The 21,932-nt window shown below is 43.7% G+C and overlaps 1 protein-coding gene across 1 annotated transcript in view; it reads left to right on the forward strand.

The window, feature by feature from the left end:
- Nucleotides 1-21,932, forward strand: part of RFTN1 (raftlin, lipid raft linker 1) — a gene marked incomplete at its 3' end in the record, with an annotated part of 204,880 nt that overhangs the window by 95,716 nt on the left and 87,232 nt on the right. Inside the window, exon 4 of the mRNA XM_080715947.1 lies at nucleotides 14,726-14,834. Coding sequence (XP_080572073.1) covers nucleotides 14,726-14,834 — 109 coding nt within the window. The remainder of the gene's footprint in view (nucleotides 1-14,725; nucleotides 14,835-21,932) is intronic.

Genomic DNA, 21,932 nt, shown 5'->3' on the forward strand with positions numbered 1-21,932 from the left:
ATGCATTTCATTGCCTTTTTTTTATAGTCTGCAAGATAACGTGAACATTTTCTTTGGCATTTGAAAAGGGCAAAATTGGGAAAGTACAAAATTATATTGAAACTAAAAAGAAAATTTCTTGAAAAATTATAGTCGAAAGTGTCCTCTTTAAGTGGACTTGTATCTCTTTATGTCTAATTTTTACCAATTATTTTGACTCTTGGGAGAATTATAGACCTTCTTGAAAGAGCTTTGGTAATTAAGGGAAGTACACAGGGGGTGGAGGCGCCTGCTGGGGTGTGCCCTAGAAAGTGCTCACACACCAGGCCCAGGATCAGCCCTGGGGCCTGCTGATTGTTGGAATCACACGCGGCTAAGAAAAGCAACGCTTGGCTTCACAGTGATTGACATGCGTCACCGTGATAGGAAACCACAGCAGCAGTGTATTCCCAGAGAGCAGAAATTGAGAAAGGTAGCTTCAAAGTTAAATTAGAGCGGGGAAGAGGAAGGTGTTTGTTTAGGGCAGAGGTCGTTATTTTGGACTCAGAAATAGGAAGGACGCTCGCTCTTCGCCGGCCGCTGCCCCTCATGTCTAGTGTAGTCTCCTCCTTCGCCATCTTCTCAGGCTTCCTGAGGTGCTTGGAGAACCTGATTAGCTCTCCCGGGCTGCCACCTTACCCCCCAGGAGCCGTCCAGCAGCACCAAGCCGACTTTAATTTATTCCTCCTATTTTCCCATCTTGCTCTGGAGTAACACCCTTTGCTGGTGTGTTGGTTTCAGGATTCACTGTTAATTATTGTGTTTGCACTTTCCGATCTAATATGCCACATTCTCCTGGGGAGAGAGCGTGGTTTTCCAATCCACACTCCTAAATGGCTTGCCTAGTTACTCTTATTCTTTTCCTCCAAAGGGTCGGCCTTTATCCCAGTGGAGAGAGGGAGAGAGACGTGCTTGGTTTGTGTGAGAGCTCATTTTCCCCTAGTTTTATAGCTGGCCTTGATTGCCTGTGTCTTTCCCGACATTTTTTATTTTTTATTTTTATTTTTTTGTCTCCTCTGAGAAAGAGAATTAGCATACTAGTGAAATCCAGGCTTTCCCCAGAAGTATTTTGGAACTGCGGGGAATAGCGAGTCAGTAACCTTAACGCAGAGGCACCAACACTAAATTTCTTTGAAATTTCCTGTTGGTCTTAAAACTTGTGCGAATACCACAGTACCCTGAAGTGTCTGTCATTGTTTTTAAATAAAAGAAGGATCCTCCGTCTCCCATACATACATACAATCTTTAAATAAAAATGGACTCTCTAGGAAGATTTATTCTGTGGCATTACAGGTGGATTCTAGGGACATTTAGATAGAATTCTGTGTGCTATATGCACAGCGTAGGTAATTTGTTTGCATATAATTTTAGGGAAGTGCTAAATTTTTGAATTTATACATCTACTTAATATTAAATTTGGGACCTCAGATTGCCTTATTTTAAATCTTCCTGGCAAGGTCTCTTTTACCTTTTCTCCTCTTGTCGATCAGAGTTAACTTTGATTGTGTGTTTTTCAAGCCAAAACAGATAGAATGGTTGTGCCCAGTCATTGGCCCTAGAAATCCTAAGACTAGTGCTAATTGAATTTTACGTTTTTAGGTATGAATGCAAAAGCAGATGAGAAATAACTTTCAGATGCATGTAAAGACATTATTAGTGATTTAAATGTTCTTGAGATCTTGATATAATGATTATCTCCATAATCTACCCCACTATTTTCTATAATACTTTAAATGGTTGAAAGACGGAACCATTTTACAAAGCGGTAAATGCTATAAATATGATTTAGTGGAACACAGCATTTCATTCGCTTCCTATTCATCAACCCTGGGATGGGACTTAAAATGGCTACAAAGACTTTAAAAACCAAATTAGCAACGCGCATTCATACAACACCTGTTTCTGAGGGTCTGAGAACACTTTACTTCATTCCTGTGTGTGTTAAGTATCATAATTAATTCTCACCGTGTCCTCATGATGGTTGTTTTTGCTGTTAATATTTGTTGAAAACATTATTATGCCTTCAGCAGAGGTTTTATACCTGCATTATTTTGTAGCTGAAAGATCCCTAGTATCTTATCTTCCCTTATCCCCGCACCCCACTTTACGTCCTAGGAGAACGAGACTGAAGGAGTTGTGAATGACTTCCCGGCCCTGAAGTGCAGGTGGAAGGGAGGGAGAGCTCAGTGAGTAGAGAGCTTTCGTTCACCTTGAGGTTCATGGTGCAGGAATGCACCATGGTTTCCTCACAGGCCCTGGAGCTCACAGAAGCATCCTCAGGGAATCCCAAGAATTCTCTGGACTCTGCAGCGTCCTCAGTTCCCGCGGCTGGGCTGTAGGAGCAGAAGCCTAGCTAATCCCCAGGCTGGTTTGGACACAAGGCTGCTACTTGGACTGTCTGGAGCTCCCAGGATGGCTCCATTCAGGACTCATCAGTTTCTGCAAATGAAGGTTCTAGGGCCACGAGTGCATTATTTTTCTAAATCAAACTGTGCTTATTGGGTGTCTGTTGTATGTTTTCTAAGGTAATAGCCTTTGTTAGAAAGGAGAAGGTAAACATAATCCCTGTGCCAGGGGGACTGATAACAGACCTAAACATGTGTCCTTGAAGTGTTAAGCCCCACACACTGCTCAGTCAAGAAAACTGGCTCTCACTCGGAACACAAAACCCACTTTCCTTGCGAAGAGCGTTCATATGTTTGCAGGCGCTGCTTAGTGTGATTTGTCATTTTTTAAAACAGCTGCGATAGCGATCGCTTATTGTCGCCCTGGCTGGCCAGAGCCCTTGCCTCTAGCTTCCTGATATATGTTATTTTTGCTCCTGAAGCCAAATGAAGAAAACGAGCCTCAGAGTGGCGGCTTGTCCAGGTTAAAGTCCACACATTTCATAGGTGGAAGGGTGAGAGTTCACTTGGAATCTCTCCACATCTAATACTATTCCTCTTTAACTTTTTAATCAACCGTTAGGATTAAGAGTAGGGTTAGAATTAGGTTAAGAATTGGGATTGACTTTCTCAGCCTTGATACTATTGACAGCAGCGTTCCCAGCATCCACCCACTAGATGCTGGTAGTAACCTCCCATCCCCACAGTTGTGACATTCAAAAACGTCTCCAGGCATTGCCAGGTGACTGCGGATGGGCCAGATTACTCCCGCTGAGAACTACTGGCTTAGAAACAGGGGGTCTCGCCGGGTGTGATGGTGCGCACCTGTAATCCCAGTACTTGGGAGGCTGAGATAGGAGGATTGAAGGTTCGTAGCCAGCCTCAGCTACTTGGGCCTTTCACAATGTAGTGAGACCCTGTTTCAAAATAAGGATATAAAAAAGTAGGGCTGGGGGTATAGCTCAGAGGTAGAATGCACCTGGATTTAATCCTCAGAACTGTAACCCCCCCGTAAAAAAAAAAAAATAGGCACCTTTATTACAGTTAGGATTTCTATATATACGTTAATCTAGTTCTGATTCTTGTTGTTGTTGTTGTTCCTTTGATCTACTTATTGATGTTTGTGCTAATGCCACACTATGTTTTCTTTGTATGTGTGCTGGGGATTGAACCCCAGGGCCTTGCACTTACTAATCAGATACTCCGATTAGTATTATAGTATTAGTAGTATTGCAGCTATTTCTAAAAATGACAAATCATATTAAGAAGTGCCCGCAAACACCACACTATGTGGATTATAGTTCACAGTGTATCAGTAGAAGAGCACTCTTCTTCCTCTTCAGGATCTTGGCAATTTTGTACCTTGATTTTTTCCATAGAAAACCTAAAGTAATTTCCCCCAATTCCCAGTAAAACCTGTTGAAATTATAACTACATTAACATACTGATTTGAGAATAATTTCCAAAAACATCAAGTTCAATATTATTGCTGGATGTAAATTTTATTTTAGAGCATTGTAACTATTCTGAAAATTCTATATACTACTTAGACAGTGGTTACCAACGTGGAGTAGACAAACCCGATACTGAAAGAGAACTGGAGCTTCTCTTTGTGCTTATTTTTATTGGAAAATTAGGAGAGAAAGCATTACTAATATCTAGCATTCAGGTTGAATGTGGTCTGGTTTAGTGTTAAAGCCAGAGGCCACCTGTACCAGAGGGGGCAGGAATTATTCTATAACGGGGTGGGTTCAGAGGGATACTTTCAGTGGGGATCTAAATAAAGTAGATCTGTGGATGATTTCCTATAATCCTAACTAAATTAACCCTCATGAAATATACACATGGCTTCACAAGAATCATATGAAGTGACCGCAGATTGAAGAGAATACCAGTACCGTGAATGTAAAATCCATTGTTCTCTGTCACCCTCTCTTATGCATGTATGTGTACTCTCACACGTGTGTACATGTGTGCACACACAGAGAAACAGCCATCCTGATGCTGCAAGACCCATTGTTTGTGTGCATATCACACACACACACACACACACACACACACACACACACACACACAAACACAGAGCTATCCTGGCCCTGCAAGACTTATTGTAAGAGTTTGTTAGATGAAACATGAGAGTTAAACACCCGTGCCTACCTATTCAGATAATGAAGACTTTGTGATGTGCGAATGTGTTTCTCTTCGTGTTATCTGTGAATTTCATTTCAAGTGGCTATTGTGCTGGAGATATTCGCCGTTACTATAAGTTCATTATGCTCATTTAGAAATGCTGCTTAGTTCTCATCTGATTCTCATCCTTTCAATTTTCTGCTTTGTGTATATGATTTATAACAAATGTAAAATGTGAGTACAGTCATCTCAGGAGTAGTCGCTGTCGGTATGTGTGATCAAAAATCCCTTGGAGACGACAGAGCCATGCCGTTTCTGGGTCACACTGTTGGCTCCTCAAGCAGTTAGAGTCTTGTTCCTAAAGGTGTGGTTCAGAGAGCCGCAGCTACAGGATCACCCAGGGGCTCAGGCCCACCAGACTTGTAATCAGTCTTTTTTTTTCTTCTTCTTCTTCTTTTTTATTGTGGCACTGAGGATTAAACTTAGGGGCTTCTGCCGAAGAGCTACCCCCCAGCCCTATTTTATTCTTTATTTTGAAACAGGGTTTCACTAAATTGCAGAGAGCCTCACAAAGTTGCTGAGGCTGGCTGTGAACCTGCGGTCCTCCGGTCTCAGCTTCCCAGTCCTGGGATTACAAGTGGGTGCCACCATGCCCGCTTCCATCTTCATTTTAACAAGATTCCGGGTGATTGATGGGTATATTAAAATTTGAGAACAGAGTTAAGCTCTTCTTTCCTATAATACAGCCACTCTCCATGAGCAATGACTTAAATTTAAGTGAATTAAACTTAAATAAAATTAAAAGTCACATCCTCAGTTGTACTCACCACATCTTTTATTATTATTATTATTATTATTATTATTATTATTATTATTATTATTATTATTGGTGGTACTGGGATTCCTGGAAGCCCTTCCACCTCTGGGCTACACTCCCAGACCTATTTTATACTTTTTTTATTTTTGGAAACAGGGTCTCTTATTAAGCCAGCGTGGCTGGCTTCGGACCTGTGCAATCCCCCTGTCTCCGCCTCCCAAGCGTGGGGATTACAAGCGTGCACCACCACGCCCGACTTACTCACCACATTTCAAGTACTTGGGTAGCAAAATGCTTCTTCATTGGACAGGGCAAAATAGAACATTTCCACCACCTCACCCAGTCAGTTAGCGGGAAGGTAGACCTAGAGATGAAGAAACAATAAACAAACTTGAATTTGGAACATGTGCATCAAATGCAAATAGAGAAACCAGTCACGAAACTGGTCACGGCCCACGAGAGAGTCTTTTGAGAATCACTCATGTGTAGCTGTTATTGTTATTTTCGTTTGCAGAAATGTGACTCAGAACCAGTAAATGTCAGAAAGACATGCTTTTCTTCAGTTTTTTTGCTTGTGGTGAAATGTTATTAATTATGCATTATTACTAATATTAGTTATTTATCTTTCAAAGTAAAGGAGGAGCCTGCAGGATTCCAAAGAAAGCGGGGCTCTCCCCTGAACCCCATTCTCTGGGCTGGCTCCTCTTCTCTTCTCTGTAGCCCAGCTTGCTGGGGATTGAAATTCTTGCACAGCTATATGATACAGAGAACGCAGAAAAGTGTGTCTGTTTTCCTCTTGGCCTTTTAAGGCTGTGTGGTTTACCACCAGGGAGCCAGTTCTAACTGCAAGCAAGGAGACAGGATGTGGCAAGATTTCTCTAGAAAAAGTGATGCTAATGGATAGTTTGATGGCCATGGTGACAGCTCCCTGAGACTGTGCGGTGACTGTATCAGTTACCCACATCTCTTCCCATCACTTCTAGAATGTTCCCGTAGGTACCAGACCCTTTCAACAGAAGTGTTAAGTGTCTGTTGGTGAAAAAGAAGAGGCAAATCAGAAGACGGAACAAAGACCCAATTATAGGTTAATTCCTCTCCTTTCTGTTCCCTCCTCAGAGCGTCCCCATGAACTCTAGAGTTGATGCTTTATTTGAAGATTCACTGGGATTTATTTGTTTTTATTACATAGGTCTCTTTTATCGTGTGTGTGTGTGTGTGTGTGTGTGTGTGTGTGCTACTAGGGACTGAACTGGGGGGCATTCTACCTCCTTGCTACACCCCCAACCATTTTTGGTTTTTATTTCACCACAGGTTCTCACTAGGTCTCTGAGAGTCTTGCTACATTGCTGAGGGTATCTTCAAACCCGTGATCCTCCCTTCTCAGCCTCCCAAGTACTGGGATGACAGGTGCGTGCCACCACCTCACCTTGCTTCTTTCATATTTCTTAAGCTTTACTACTAGGGGAAAGTTTTAACTCCATTTTATTTTTGCAGATTTGGTTCACTTTGCCAAGAGGGTCATAATAAATCTTAGAAAGTCTTCTTCCCATGGTTCTGAAAGCATCTTGGGAAACAGCAGTTTATTCCCCTCCCCATCACCACCACCCACTGCTGGGAGGAAAAATACCTGAAGTCTCTCTCCCATCCATTCCCTCCCGCTATAAAAATCCTGCTTAGCTCTTTCTCCTGCTCTCTCTTGAAATATTCTTTCCCTCTTCCTATAGCATATATAATGCCATGTATTTTATACTACCCCTAAAATCTGTATCTTAGCATTTTCTAGTACCACCTGTACCCTTTACCAGAATTAAGGTGACTTCCATTTTTCTTTGCAACCTTGTTCCCTACTTCTCTGCACTAGCCACCAGAGCCCTCCTTCGTGGCAGGTTCATTCTCTTTGATTCAGCTGAGTAACAAGCATCCCCACTTTTAGGTACCTTTTGCCACACTGACATCGTATGTCTCATGATTTTTTTTTTCTCCAGGGCTTTGCTAATTTCTGTTCTCAATGCCTAGAATGTCCTTTTTTCCATTGCTCTGTGACTAATTCCCATGCCCCAAAGACTCAGCTCACATGCTCCTTGCTTTTATAAAATTTCCCCGATCCTTGACATGGGAAATAGCTGGACTTTCCTAATACTTCTGTTCCTAGGTGGCTTATCTTTCCTTCTAGACCGTTGGTTTCTTGAAGTCAGGTTCTAACTCAGGGCCTCCGATTTCTATTACATGTGGTTGGTGGTCTAGCAGGTGGTATATAGATGAATGAATCAGTCTTATTATTGTCATTAGTAATACATAAAATAATGAAAATATATACAGCAATTGTTTTTCTTTTGTTGAAAAATATTTTTCAAATCTGAATCTCATTTATCTTTCTACTATTCCTTAAAAAAAAAAAACATTCTAATCATTCTGCCCAAACCTAGTGTTGTTTTGGAGGAAAAGAAAAATCTTTAAATTTCTTCCTGTTTCCCAGAGATTTAAAAAAATTGTTTCTATCAACTGACATTTACTAATTTTTTCATGTTGGACAAGTGCCTAGTAGTCTAAGTTTGTGTTTGTTACCATTCTCATGATTATTTCTAAGTGAAGCAAAAATAACCCTGTTGATGAACTACACGTTCTCTCTCCTTTCTTTTTACAGCTGAAATTTAAGCTATGCCTAGTGTCCTGGAAAAAGAAGACTTTGTTTAAACTCATGGTCTTTGAAGCGAGCTAAGGGATTTATGTGTTGAAGTGAGACCTATTACGTGTTTATTATTTAAAAGCAATGCATAGGATAGTTTTTAGTCACATGATTATTATGTAAAACAATAATTTATAGTCGTGTTTTGACAGGCACTTGTTTTTTAGTAGCTTCAGATCAGATCTGCCTATGAGACTAAAATGAATGTTTAACTTACTAGTTGACACTTCATCAGAATAATCTGAGGCTTAGCCCTTTTGCCGGCTGTAATTTTAGATATTTAATGCACTCATAAGTACTAACAGTATTTACATGAACACATGTATTTTTAATGGCTTAGAAAAGGGTAATGCCCCAGCTATGGTGAGAGCAGATTCAGGAACTGTATAAATGTATTGGCTGCTGTCATTCTCTCCCTGAGGAAGAATCTACTGAGGCGTTAGAGTGAATGAAATATCTGTGTTGGGCCTATGGGTTAGTTAATTTGATTATGATACAATTAGGTAATCTGTTTGCTCTCATCTATGCCGTGATACTCAGCTTTCTGTGACTTACATTGGAACTTTGTATTTGTAACCCAGAGACCACAGACTGGTGGTAAAAGGTCAAATTAAATCCCAAAGACATTAGCCTATATACCATTAAAAATTTTGCTTAGAGCCAAAATTTTACAGTTTGGGCCTAGAGAAAAATACAACTAAGTGATTTCTTTAAAAAAAAATTAGCCGGGCGTGGTGGCGCACGCTTGTAATCCCCGCGCTTGGGAGGCAGAGACAGGAGGATCGCACAGGTTCGAAGCCAGCCGCGCGCGCTAGCTTAGGAGACCCTGTTTCCAAATAAAAATGTAAAAATAGGTCTGGGAGTGTAGCCCGGAGATAGAAGGGCTTCCAGGAACCCCAGTACCACCAAAAAAAAAAAAAATTAGATGGTTGGATGACCCTGGCCTGGAATTTCTAGTAATGGCTGAGATATAGACTACACAATTTACCACATTTTTTGCCAGTACCACCATCCCCCTGTGGTCAGTGTTCTGTTGCTATAACAAAATACTTGAGGTTGAATACTTTATACAGCAAGAAGGTTTGCTTAGCTCAGATTTTGGATGCTAAGTCCAAACAGCATGGCAAATGCCATCATAGAGGGTGCACTTATGAGAGGGAGAGATCACAAGACAAGAAACAAGAGAAAAGGCAAAGGCCTTTGCTATTTTATAATAGCCCTCTCATGAGTGCCAACCAGGGTCCTGCAAGAACTACACTAACTCCTGGGGACAGCACCTCCAGGGAACAAATTACTTTTCCACAGATTCTTGCCTCTTAAATATTCCATCACCTCCGACATCACCAAGCTGGGATCCAGGATCCAAACCTGTAAACTCTCTGGAGACACAGGGAAACCGTTTCCAAACCACAGCACCCCCCCACACACCATAGCAACATGGCACTTGCTAAGTGTCATCAACCCTGAACTGGGACTTTTATCATGAAGCCACTTTGCTCTGAGAAATGGGAAGATAACAGGAGTCTGATTGGACTCCAAAGAAAAGTGGGGCACAGCGTATTCCTTGGTGGCCATTCCTGTATGTTTATATAAGGACAAAAGGTCTAGATTACGTATTTTGGTTAAAACATGCTTGTTGTCTGAAATCCATGGCCTGTGAGACTTTGCATTTGCGACCCTTGTTTGACCCCCCAGCCGCCTAGGGCGTGACCACAAGTGAGGGTCATCTGTGATGAGTGAGGGTCTCCAGGCTGGTCTCCGAGTAAGTGCTGCATTCATATCAGTCGATGTTTGTGTGTGAGTAACGAGGTCAGCGTGACACAGAAGAAGGTGGTCTTTTAGTATGTTCTTAAACAATTTGATGTCTGTGTTGACATGTGAGTGCAAGGGTTCTTGGCTATCCTCTCTTGCAGTTAGGAAAGGTCTGTGTGCAGATGCTCAGTATATGAGACCACTTTTATGCATTTGCTTGACAAGAACTTAATTTTCCTTTACTTGTTGACATTCTGTTTTGGCCCAAGTCCTAGTTATAGGTGTCCAAGAAATGATGGCTGTTTGGGATGGCCAAAAGGTTCTGGAAACAGATAATGGTAATGGTTTCACACGCTCATAAGTGTACTTCATGATACCGACTCACACACGGAAAATGATTAAAATGGTAAATATTATGTGATGTATATTTTACCATAATGAAAAATAAAAAGAAGTGGGGGAAGCAAGAAGTTGGAAGTATTTTGGGATTTTTCTAACCAAAAGAAGTGCAAACCCCCATATGTTTCTATTGTGTCTGGTCCTTTTTCCTGAAGATATGTTTTCTTCTGAAAGTGTGCGAATCTAGATGACTAGTCTCTGTAAGTCATTCTTCCTGTGTTTTTCCTTTCCCTTGGACTTTCCCTATTCCCTCCCAAGGACAATCTGCAGAAGAGTGGCAGATGCAATACACGCAGACTAGGAAACAATTATAGATTTAACAGAAAGTTACAAAGACATTAAGAGAATTCTTCTGTGCCCTTCACAAAGTTTCCCACTATCGATTGATAAGGATATCAAAATTTGTACTACATTACTGTAGTATCCAATTTGGCAAACTAAGAAATGGACATTGGTACATTACTATTAATTAAACTGCAGGTTTTATTTGGATTTCACCAGTTTTTCTATTAATTATTTTTAGTTCCAGGATCCAATCTAGGGCAACACCCCGCATTTAGTTGTCATGTCATGATGGCTTTTAAAAATCCTGTGTGGGCCCCAAAGTCTTAGCGCCTCTCTGTTGTCTCCGGCAGTGGGGTCACCACACTGGGGCCTGTTCACACCACACTGGTGTTCTGGATGCTGCCTCTCAGCTCGGTAACATCCTTTCATTCCCCCTGTCTCTCAGAAAATACCTTGTGAATGGCTAAGATTAGACTTCCTCTGCTCTCCAGTGTGTGTGCTGCTGGGGTCCCCACAATGTGAGATGAGTCTGAGCTGTGTTTAGTTAATGTTTCCCAAGGTTGTTTCTGAGAAATCACCCAGCAGAACGATGGTGATTTCTTTTAAGACCACACTCTTATCAGTCAAATTGAAATGTTAATTTGACAATCTGCCAGTTTGACAGGGTGCTCATATATTAGAGGTAAGCAGGTTTTTCTCATACCTGTTTCCATAGGATGGATCCCTCTTGCAATTTCAAGAGGGTAAGTAACTGGGGGGAAAAATTGTGGGTTTGTTAATTGAAGCACTTGACAGGGTGGCTCATTCCCCCCTTCTGGGATGTGTTTCCTTGAATTAACTTCCAGAATTACACACCCTCTTTGTTTTCTTCCTTCTTCCGTGGTTTTTCTTCTGTCTTCGCTGATTCCTCCCCTTCTCTCCTTAATCCCTTCGAGGTAGAGGGTCTTGAAACTTGGTCCTTGACTTCTGTCTTCTCACTAACAAAGATCTCATGTGGCCTCAGAAATGGCTTAAAATGCCATCTGTAGGCTGTCGACCCCCCTCCCAGTTTACATCTCTAGGCTCTTCTCTTGGTGTATGTGTTCAGCTGCCTCCTTGGATGTCTGCTGGACAGGTCAATTTTAACAGATCCGAAACTGAACTATCCATCTCCACCCCAAGCCCGCGCTCCCTTCCCCCAGCCCTTCTCCATCATGCTGTGACAACTGCACCATTCTCCCTGTTCCTGAGGCAAGGACCCTCGGAATCAGCCTCAGCTCTCTTCTTCCTTTCACACCCTACAATCTGTCCACGTGGAAATCACAAAGATTCCATCTTAAAAGCCTAACTGGAGTCCAGCACTCGTCAGGCTGCTAGTCAGTGACCACCATCCTCTCTCCCCTGGACCGCAGAGATAGTCCGCAACTGCCCCTTGCAGCCAGAGGGAGCCGTTTAAAATCAAGCGATCACCTCACTTCTCTGTCCAGAGCCCTTCAAAGACTTCCCCGCCAAGTTACACGAAACTTAAATAACAAGGCATAGGATGGGATGTGAGTGATACTCTTATCATCTTTGCCAAGTCCCACCGAACAACGAGCCAGCCAGCCCTGCCCCACCCAATGAAGGGTGCACAAAGGTGTGGACACCATGGCAACCAAGTCACCACCCCACCCCAACCCCGCCCAGTGCCCATGCGTTCAGAAACTCCCTCTCTCTGGCAGCCCCATGGGCAGGATTTGTTAGTGGCTCCTTACCTAGGAGCAGGCAGGCGAGGGCTTGTATGTGACTCTCTCCCCTCACCCAGCCCTGGCCCTCCCAGCCGCAGTGGAACCCTCACGAAGTGCAGACTTGGAGGCTGGGGGAGCTGGCATCTGTCTTCAGAGGGTTTGGGGATCCGTAACCACCTGCTCTCCCTTTGACCATTCTTCAGTGCCATGGCCTTTTCAAATTGTGATTCTAATTCCTGATTGCAAAGGAAGGCTTGTTAGTTGCACATACAGTCCCCTAATGTACACCAGATTGCTTTTCCAAGAAATTAGAGGCCAAGATGTAATTGGTTTGTAGTTTGTTTAGAAAATTTGTAATCTCTCTTGTCTTGATCCTCTGCCCTCCTTCAGTTCAGATGTGACTGCGATAATTATTTGGTGAAGTGAACCAGAGCTGTGTTTCTTGTTATAGAACTTCTTGTTCCATGACCAAGAATGGGGTAGTTACTAGCTCCTGTACTAAAGATTATTCCTGCCAGGTGTGGTGCACACACCTGTAATCCCAGTACCTGAGAGTCTGAGACAGGAGAATCGCAGGTTTGGGGACCGCCTCACCAATGTAGCAGACTCAGCAACCAAGAAAGACCCTGTTTCAAAACAAAAGGGGCTGGGGTGTAGCTTGAAGGTAGAATGTTCCTAAGTTCAGTCCCCAATACCTGCCCACCATAAAAAGAAAAAAATATATATTCCTTATACATTTGGATTGTGAGTTGCTTATAGACAGACCTGGTTTGTCTCCATTTGTTTTGTGTTTTACTGAGTGGATATAGTGTTGATTTATTCTAAATAAACATTTACAATCATTTCTAAATGATTACAAATTTTTAATCTACTCATTTAAAATCTCAATGGATATTTGCAAATAACCTTATACAGTCTGGCATTACTCTCCGTGAGACAGAGTAGCTCAGATTTTATATCTTAGACCCCCTCCTTCCTCGTCTCCATCTTTGTTGCTTGAGACCCCACGTAAAACATATAATAGTGTCAAGACCAAGTATTCTCTTTCAAAAATCTGTAATCTTCTATTTTAGCTCTTCTTAGGGAGAAAAACGAGAACAGGAGTCTAATCTCAGACCACATATTAAGGCAAGAAGGCTAGAGATCAGAACTGGTTTATTTTGTTGAGATGAGTTTATTCCAGGTTAACCAGTTTGAAGTCAGTTTATTATTTTGCATTTCAAACATATGCGCCTCATTACCTTGCCCCGGAAAGGATGGATACATTAGAGGAAAAGTAAAATAAAAATATGCTCTTGAAGTTTGCTTTCTGAACCATGGTTGTACACCTGCGGAAAACCAAATCCTCTTTAGTTTTTTTTTTTTCACTTTTAAATTTCATGTAAATCATACCCAGATGGTTAATAGTAGCATAAATTGCTTTTAACACTACATAAGAATCTCAAAAATTCATTTCTAAAATATTATTTTAAAAAATCTGCATCCAGACACCCAGTGAGATGCATGTGCCTCGGGAGTGTGGTATGATCATGTCCCCTTTAAGAATTTTCTGGCCAGGGCTGGCAGGGGCCCCTCGTAGGTGGAGCAGCCTCAGAGGTGGGCTGGGAGGGCAGCAAAACCCCTTTCAATTTCCAGCAACCATGTGACTTCCAGGAGTTCCCCAAACCCACATCAGTGTCACACAGAAGCCCAAAGAGGGATGACTTCTGGAGGCCCGTGCTGCGGGCGAGCACAGTTTTGTGCTCTGTGCTGTGCCTTGGGCATATCTGTATGGTGGGAATGGGAGAAATGCCTCACTGTCTGTGTGCAGAGATGGCAGGGCCTGCTGGCCAGCCGCCATGTGACCCCAAGACCAAAGGCCTTCACCTCCCACCACCCTTTGCATTCACCAGTTTCTCAGAATTTCTACTTTTAGTTGCTGTAGAGTCTTTCTGTGATGATGCATCTTTAATTTTAATAGATTGAGCCAGATTGCTTTCTTTAGGGGCTAAACCCTTTTACAGTCTTTTAAAAATTGATTTTTAAATTTTAAATGACATAGGAATATATTCTTTTTATTAACGATCAAAATAGATATTAGGGCTAAAGCAACTTTTAATTACCACCTCCTTTCCACCTCCAACCCCGGTTCCCACACAGGCCCTCCCCATCCCTGGAGGTAACTGCTTTTATTGACTTGGCGTGTGTCTTAGTAGGTCATTTCCTTTGTCTGGCAAGTACAAACCACATATGTTCCCAGTGTATCTGTGTGTGTTTATGTGCATGTGTTTGTGTCCTTGTGTATTATCTTCTACATGAGCCCTATTGTACTAAGCCTATCATTCTATCATTCTATAACCCATGCGTTTCGCATGGCCATACGTCTTAGAGGTCTTTCTGTGCATAGAACTACATATATTGAGTTGTTTACCATCAATTATTTTTCAGCAATGCAGTTTTGGGCAGCTACTTTCAAGAAAGAATTTGGGGTTCCTTAAATACTCAGTGAGTCTTTACAAATACTGTGCAAAATAATAATCTTTCTATGTGTCTTTCTCTCTCTTTTTAGAGCTCAGAAAACTGATCTTCACAATGAAGGCTATGTCTTGGAATTAGATTGCTGTTCCTCCTTAGACCATCTGACAGACCAAAAAATCATCCCAGAGTTCGTTAAGAAGGTGAGCCCTGTGGGTGAGACGCAGTTGCCTGATGACCAGGCAGGAGAGCAGGTTTGGGGCAGGTCGGACACACTCTGGAGGTGTTGGGGGGAACCTCTGGCAACCCCTGGGGAGCACCCTTCACACACACTGCAGGTCGCCCAGGGTGGCTCCCCCTTGCAGGCTATGGGGCCCCTGGATCCCGTCATTCAGGGCCGGGGTGGGTTAGCAGCTGACAGGCCTGCAGGCCGGCTGCTGGGTCTCCTCTCAACCCTGCAAGGCGGTCTGGACCCCAGATCCCGCCTTTCTCCGCCCGGCGGGCCTTTGTCGCCGCAGCCCCCTTCCCTTCCTAGAGTGGGAGCATGCAGAGTCCTGTGGCCACTGGCATGCGATGGTACCAGGGGAAACTGCCCGTTGCAGGGAATTCACATCTGCCCACAAATGTGTCGGGTTTTGAGCTCTTCATGCTGTGTGAGGGTCTGTGCCCAATTGCAGGATCCACTTGGGTTTGAACAGGACATTTACTGCAGAAGGAGTGTTCTTTCCCAAACCAGGCCTGAGTTCTCATCTGTTTGTCTTGTTCTCCCTTACCCAGTCTTTCAAAGCACAGCTCTGAGTCACTTAATGCTGGGCACATGTTCTGAGCACCACACTGAGAGGCCATTTCCTCATTGTGAAAACATTCTAAAGCATCCTTGCTAACCTGCACAGGATAGGTCAGAAACTGGACACGGCCACTGCTGCTGCAAGCACAACGTGGCATACGTTTTACAGTAATTTTTTTATTTTATATAAGTAGATGCGGCACACTTTAAAATAAGAACTAAAACCATAATGCATTAAATGGACAAACAAGTACCGTTGTCATTTATCATCCATATTATGTACTGTGCATAACTGCACATGGGTTTGTCACACCAGCATCACCGCAGACGTATATTACATTGCATTGTGATGTTAGAGCAGCTACAACCTCTCTAGGTAACAGGAATTTTTCACTTCCAATGTCATCGTATGATACCGTGGTGGTATATGCAGTCTGTCACTGCCTGAGATGTCCATACATGGGGCATGACTACATTCCCCACCCAGTACAGATAGATGTGGTTTGTTTGAGGGCCAATCGGCCAACTAGTGAATTCATTAATAAATATTACCGACTCTCAACTTTGGACCAGGAATAGTACCAGGTTCTGAGGTACAGAGAACAAACTAGATCCGATCCCTTCCTTGTGCAGTTGTGATGGGCAGGCCGTCCCTGCTGTGATGAGCACTATCAGAAGGGAAGCTGCTGACCCAGGAGCAAGTGATGCTCAGGCATGTGTGGTCCAGGGGTCAGGCAGGTGCCTCAAGATGAGATGGAAGGATGAGGAGGAGTCAGTGGTGCAGCTACAGAGAGCAGATTGGGAGCCTCCAAGTAGAGGGAATCTCATGTGTGGGCATCTGAGCAGGATGATCAAAAGATCAGAGGGTCGCTACCACAAAGAGAGGAAGAGGAAAGGGCAGGAGAGGGGGCCAGAGAGAGCCTGGATATCGCTGTATAAGCAATGGAAAGTCATCATGAGGAATTTTGCAGAAGAGTAAGTAATTCAGTTTTCCCTGTAATGGGTACATGTTTTCTTCTGCCCCCTCCTCTCAAAGTTTACTGAACATTCAGGCTCCCTGGGAATAACCACTCCTATTATGGAAGGGACCAAGACCCATAGATCAGGAGTCAGATGATCTCTTAGGCCAAAATTCCTGGTAATTCTGCTACGATGTTGGGGGCTCTTCTTACTCTGGTAGAATTCTGATGGTTATTTAGAAACAAGGGGAGGGAAGTTATTTTTGTTTACACATGCATAAGTTTGAGAACAAAATGTTTTTCTGACTCATGAAGATGTGTGTATAAATAAAGCCATCCTCTTTGGATTACTGCAAATAAAAAATCAACATGAGCAGGGGCATCCTAGAGCTAGAATTCATTGAAGCATCTGAAGATGGGGGAGAAATTATTTTAGAGATTAAGACTCAGATGCCAGCCGGGCGTGGTGGCGCATGCTTGTAATCCCTGCACTTGGGAGGCAGAGACAGGAGGATCGCGCAAGTTCGAAGCCAGCCGCGCGTGCTGGCTTAGGAGACCCTGTTTCCAAATAAAAATATAAAATAGGTCTAGGAGTGTATCCCGGAGGTAGAAGGGCTTCCAGGAACCCCAGTACCACCAAAAAAAGAAAAGACTCAGACACCTGGAATGTATGCCTGCCCTCATCTTATCCAGGTACCTGCTCAGATACAGTCTTGGAAAACATGTGAAGTGGTACCTGGGTCATTGCATTGTACCAATATCAGGTTTTAAGGAAGCCGAGCAGCTTGGGTGCTGGGTTCCTGTAGTACCAAAGTGGAGATGGACATCTACATGCAGAAGAGAACCTCACTGTTACGGTTTTATGCCTTGGAGGACATTCACCAGTGTTTATTTAACTTTTCTCGCATCCTTTTCTCATGCTCATCGTGTGTGTGTGTGTGTGTGTGTGTGTGTGTGTGTGTGTGTGTACCAGTATCCGAAGATTTTTTTTCAATAATTTGTTAATGATTGACACCTGTTTATGTAGTCTGTATAAGAATTCTGTCTTGCCGGGTGTGGTGGCGCACGCTTGTAATCCCCGCACTTGGGAGGCGGAGACAGGAGGATCGCGCAGGTTCGAAGCCAGCCGCGCTGGCTTAAGAGACCCTTTTTCCAAATAAAAAAGTGTAAAATAGGTCTGGGAGTGTAGCCCAGAGGTAGAAGGGCTTCCAGGAACCCCAGTACCACCAAAAAGAAAGAGAGAGAGAGAGAGAGAGAGAGAGAGAGAGAAAGAAAGAAGGAAAGAATTCTGTCTTAATTCTTTCTTCAGCATTTGTACACGATACACCCTGCAGTCCACCAGGTTTTCCTGTCCATGTTTTACTGTTGATTTCCAGATAAAAATGATTGGATCCAGACAGCCTAGGCAGCTCCCACAGTAGGCAGCACTGATATTTTTGTTAGTGTGTTGCAGCACTGGGGGTGGAACCCAGGGGCATTCTACCTCTGAGCTACACCCCCTGCCCTATTTTTATTCTTTATTTTGAAACAGGATCTCACTAAATTGCAGACGACCTCACTAAGTAGCAGAGGCTGCCGCGATCCTCCTGTTTCAGCCCCCAAGTACTGGGATTACAAGCGCGTGCCACCACGCCCGGCTCAGGACTGAGATGTTTGACCTGGAGTCTGTCTCTAGATGCAGATCCCAGGGGCTCTAGTCTCTAAATAGGAAGGTGGTTTGTGGTTGTGGCTCCTTAGAGGGTCCAAGTGTGTCCAATCATTCACTTCCCACCTTCCCCAGGCAGAGAGGGCGGCCTTGGAAGGGTTTCGTGTTTCTGGCCATTCGTGCTGCCCATGGCCTCATCTTTTGGGCCAGTGGCCATGACAACCCCAAGGAGGGGGACAGCATGGCCTGACTGCACTGCCTTCCCCCTTCTCTTCTTTTTGGTTGTTGAACACAATTTTTGTTTTTGTTTTTGTTTTGTTTTTGTTTTTGCAGTACTGGAAATCGAACCCAGGGACATTCTACTTCTGAGCTACACCTCCAGTCCTAATTTTTAATCTTTGTTTTGAAACAGGCTCTCACTAAGTTGCGGAGGACCTCACAAGTAGCTGAGTCTGGCCTCGAACCTGCAATTCTCCTGTCTCACCCTCCCAGATACTGGGATTACAAGCGTGCGCCACCACGGCCAGCTTGTTGAACACGATTTCTAGAGAAAACACTACCCCTGTGTGCAAAAAGCAGAAGGGCCCCAAATGCCCCCTCCAGCCACGGCTGTCCCAACGCTAGCAGGCTTTTTTGCACATGTGTAAATGTTTCTGTCACCGATAGAAGAATACAGGTGCTTCCCGGGAAGAAATAGAATAAAAGCCCTTGGTGCTTTTTTGTTGTAAGTATTTAATGAGTAGCGTGGCCCCTTTTCACATATAGGTAGTGGTGACACTTGTTAATTGCCGTTCACTCAGGCCATGATGAACTCTGTCCCTGGTTGCTGCTGCTTGCAGTCATTACTTTTTACATGGGTCATTATTATTTTGTGTGAAATAATTGCCCATTCCTATGACAAGTAGATCCGTCTTAGGATGAAATAGTAATTAACTCATTTTGACAGTATTTTACCATCAGGCAGGATACACTCATATTCTTCTCTGCATATTAGAATTAAACTCAACCCCATTATGTTTTTTTATTCCCAAGAACAATGTCCCAGTATGATTTCTACACCAAATGTTTTAAATGAGCAGAACCTTTGGCCAGAAAACACGAATAGAAAAGAGGGAGAGGAGACTTCATTATTTCCCATAATTAGGAAAAATAAAGCCATTTGCATCCGCGTCATGTAAAGGTAGCTGGAGATGCCGTAATTGATAGCCCCTCTCCACCTAGAGTTTCTTCATGGTTGTGTTAGGATGACTCTGTCCCCTGCGCTGAGGTCTGAGGAGTTCTCTGAGTGCCTTGGCTGGGCAGATTCCATCCCGTTACCACATTTCTATTTCCCTTCTTGTATCCTGATGTGCTTCAGCCAACTGGCCTGTGTGTAAATGATTCATTACAGACCGCTGAACGTTTCAAATGCAGAGTTATGGGCAGACTTGGAGAGGCTGTTTTCCAAAGCTTGGGGAGGATGCTTTCCAAGTCCTAAAGCTAAGCGTTCAGAGGTGAAGACCGAGAAGCTCCAATTTTCTTTGGGACAGGAACTCAGCCCTGTCCTCAAGGTACATCCAGACCTTGGCTCGTCTGGCTGGGGATTTGCCGGGGCCTTCTGGAATTTTCTATTCTTCAGAGTTCCCAGAGGGTCCTGAGGACCGAGTGGTACATGGTAAAGAGCCTGCATGGCCATTCACTAGAAAATCTTCATTACTTGGTGTCCTTTTGTTTTGTTTTTGTGGTGCTAGGGATTGAACCAGGGGGCATTCTGCCTCCAAGCGACATCCCTAGCCCTATTTTATTTGTTATTTTGAAATAAAGTCTCACTAAGTTGCTGAGGGCCTTGCTAAATGGCTGAGGCTGACTTTGAACCTGCAATCCTCCCGTCTCCGCCTCCCAAGTACTAGGATTATGGACTTGTGCCACCACGCCTGGCTTACTTGACGTTCCTTAGCGCTCCTTGAGAAAGCGTTTGTGTGTTTGCAAAGCGCTTTGAGTCTTCAGAGTCACTGCACCCACTTTTCTGGCTTGTGCTTCATAGCTCTGTGCAGAAGGCCAGGCTGGTAGTGACATCTCCCTTCTAGATACAGAGGCACTATGCTCAGAAGAGACAAAGGCTGTGCCCAGGGGCTGGGACTATTAAGCAATGGAGCCTGGACACATCATTCCCTGTGGGACACAGGTAGCTGTGGGGAGGACTGGTAGTCAGGTGAACCGGGGGAGGTTTTGGAGAGTTGTAGTGTACTGTGAGGGCTCCCCACAGCGAGGATTGATGCTGATGGATGAGGTACAAGGAGTGTTCCTGGTGTGGGCAGGGGCATGACTGAGGACAAAGGCTAAGGGTAAGCTGAGTCCTGTCCAGATCCCGTGTGGAACGTACAAAGGAGGCCTTTCTTTCTTTCTTTCTTTCTTTCTTTCTTTCTTTCTTTCTTTCTTTCTTTCTTCTCTCTTCTCTCTCTCTCTCTCTCTCTCTCTCTCTCTCTCTCTCTCTTTCTTTCTTTCTTTCATAGTACTGGGGATTGAACACAGGGGCATTCTACCTCTAAGCAAGATCCCTAGACCTATTTTATTTATTTATTTGTTATTTTGAAACAGGATCTCGCTAGGTTGCTGAGGCTGGTCTATCACCTGCGATCCTCCAGTCTCCGTTTCCCAAGTATGGAATTATGGGAGCACACCACCACACTCAGCTTCAACGACTCCTTTTAATGCAGCACCATCTCCAGGATTATAACACTTTACTGCTGGTATATAACTGACTCGTATTCTACTTTCTGGTTGATTATTGAGTATTCAGAGCCTCATTTCTATAAGTTCCGTTCACAGAGTCTAATTTTGATTATGCACTGATCAAAATTAATTCAGAGCAAAAATAAAATTGTTACAAAGGCTTTCCTGTTCTCCTCGTAGCCCACCTACCCCCAAATTAAGAGAACTATGACGTTTTAAAAAGGTGATTTTGGTGAGAGCTGGGAGAAAGCCCAAAAATAGGGGAATCCCAGAAATGCAGATATCCTCAGCGTGGAAGGAAGTGAGGCGGAGGCCGCAGAGGCCTTGCCAGGTGGGGGAGTCTTCACTCTTGTGTGTACAGAACTTAATAAATGAGTGTCAGGCCAATGGACACTCTTTTTAATAAATTATAATATATTATAATCTTTTTAATAAATTAAAAGAGAGCCAGGCATAGTGGTACGCACCTATAATTTCCAATACTTGGAAAGCTGAGACAGGAGGATCACAGTTTCAAGGCCAACATGCAATAATTTAGGAAGACCCTGTTTCAAACTTAAAAATAAACAGAGATGGGGTGTAGCTCAGAGGTAGAATGCCTCTGGGTTCAACTTCTAGTGCCCCCCAAAAAATTGAAACAGAAGTTCAGAGGAAGAATCATTAAGACTCTGTCATAGAAGGGGAGAGGGGAACCCAAGCTGCTACTTGGAGACTAAGGTGTGGGATGCGGTCATCTGTGAGGGGCAGCAGGGAGGTAACGAGGTTGGAGACAGACATGTTCAGGGGCCAGTGAGACACTCGGGGGAACATTCCAGAAGGCAGTGTGACTTGGTCTGGAACTCGGGAGGAGGCTAGGAACAGAGATGTAGCTGCAAACTCGGCCCACAGAGGCCCGGCGATGCCAACGAGGACGTGTGAGGAGGTGTCCCCTGGGTGGCAGGACCCACCTCCAGGGGCAGCAGCCTCTGAGGTCAGTTGCCAGTCGGAAATACACACCCAAATCACAAGATGTCCTGCTATTTGATTGGTTAGTTGGTTTGCTTTGTCTCAGAGAAGCTGGTCATGTTTATGTCTTTTTGTCGGGGAGTCTCTTCATTTTCTCAATATAAGAAGATGATCAATTAAGAAAAAAAACCCTGAAAGATCTACACTAACATTTCTCAAACTACCCATAGTAAAAAAATTGTTTTTTCTTTTC

This window comes from Muscardinus avellanarius (genome assembly GCF_963383645.1).
Source record: "Muscardinus avellanarius genome assembly, chromosome: 18".
In the NCBI taxonomy this organism is placed as follows: Eukaryota; Metazoa; Chordata; class Mammalia; order Rodentia; family Gliridae; genus Muscardinus; species Muscardinus avellanarius.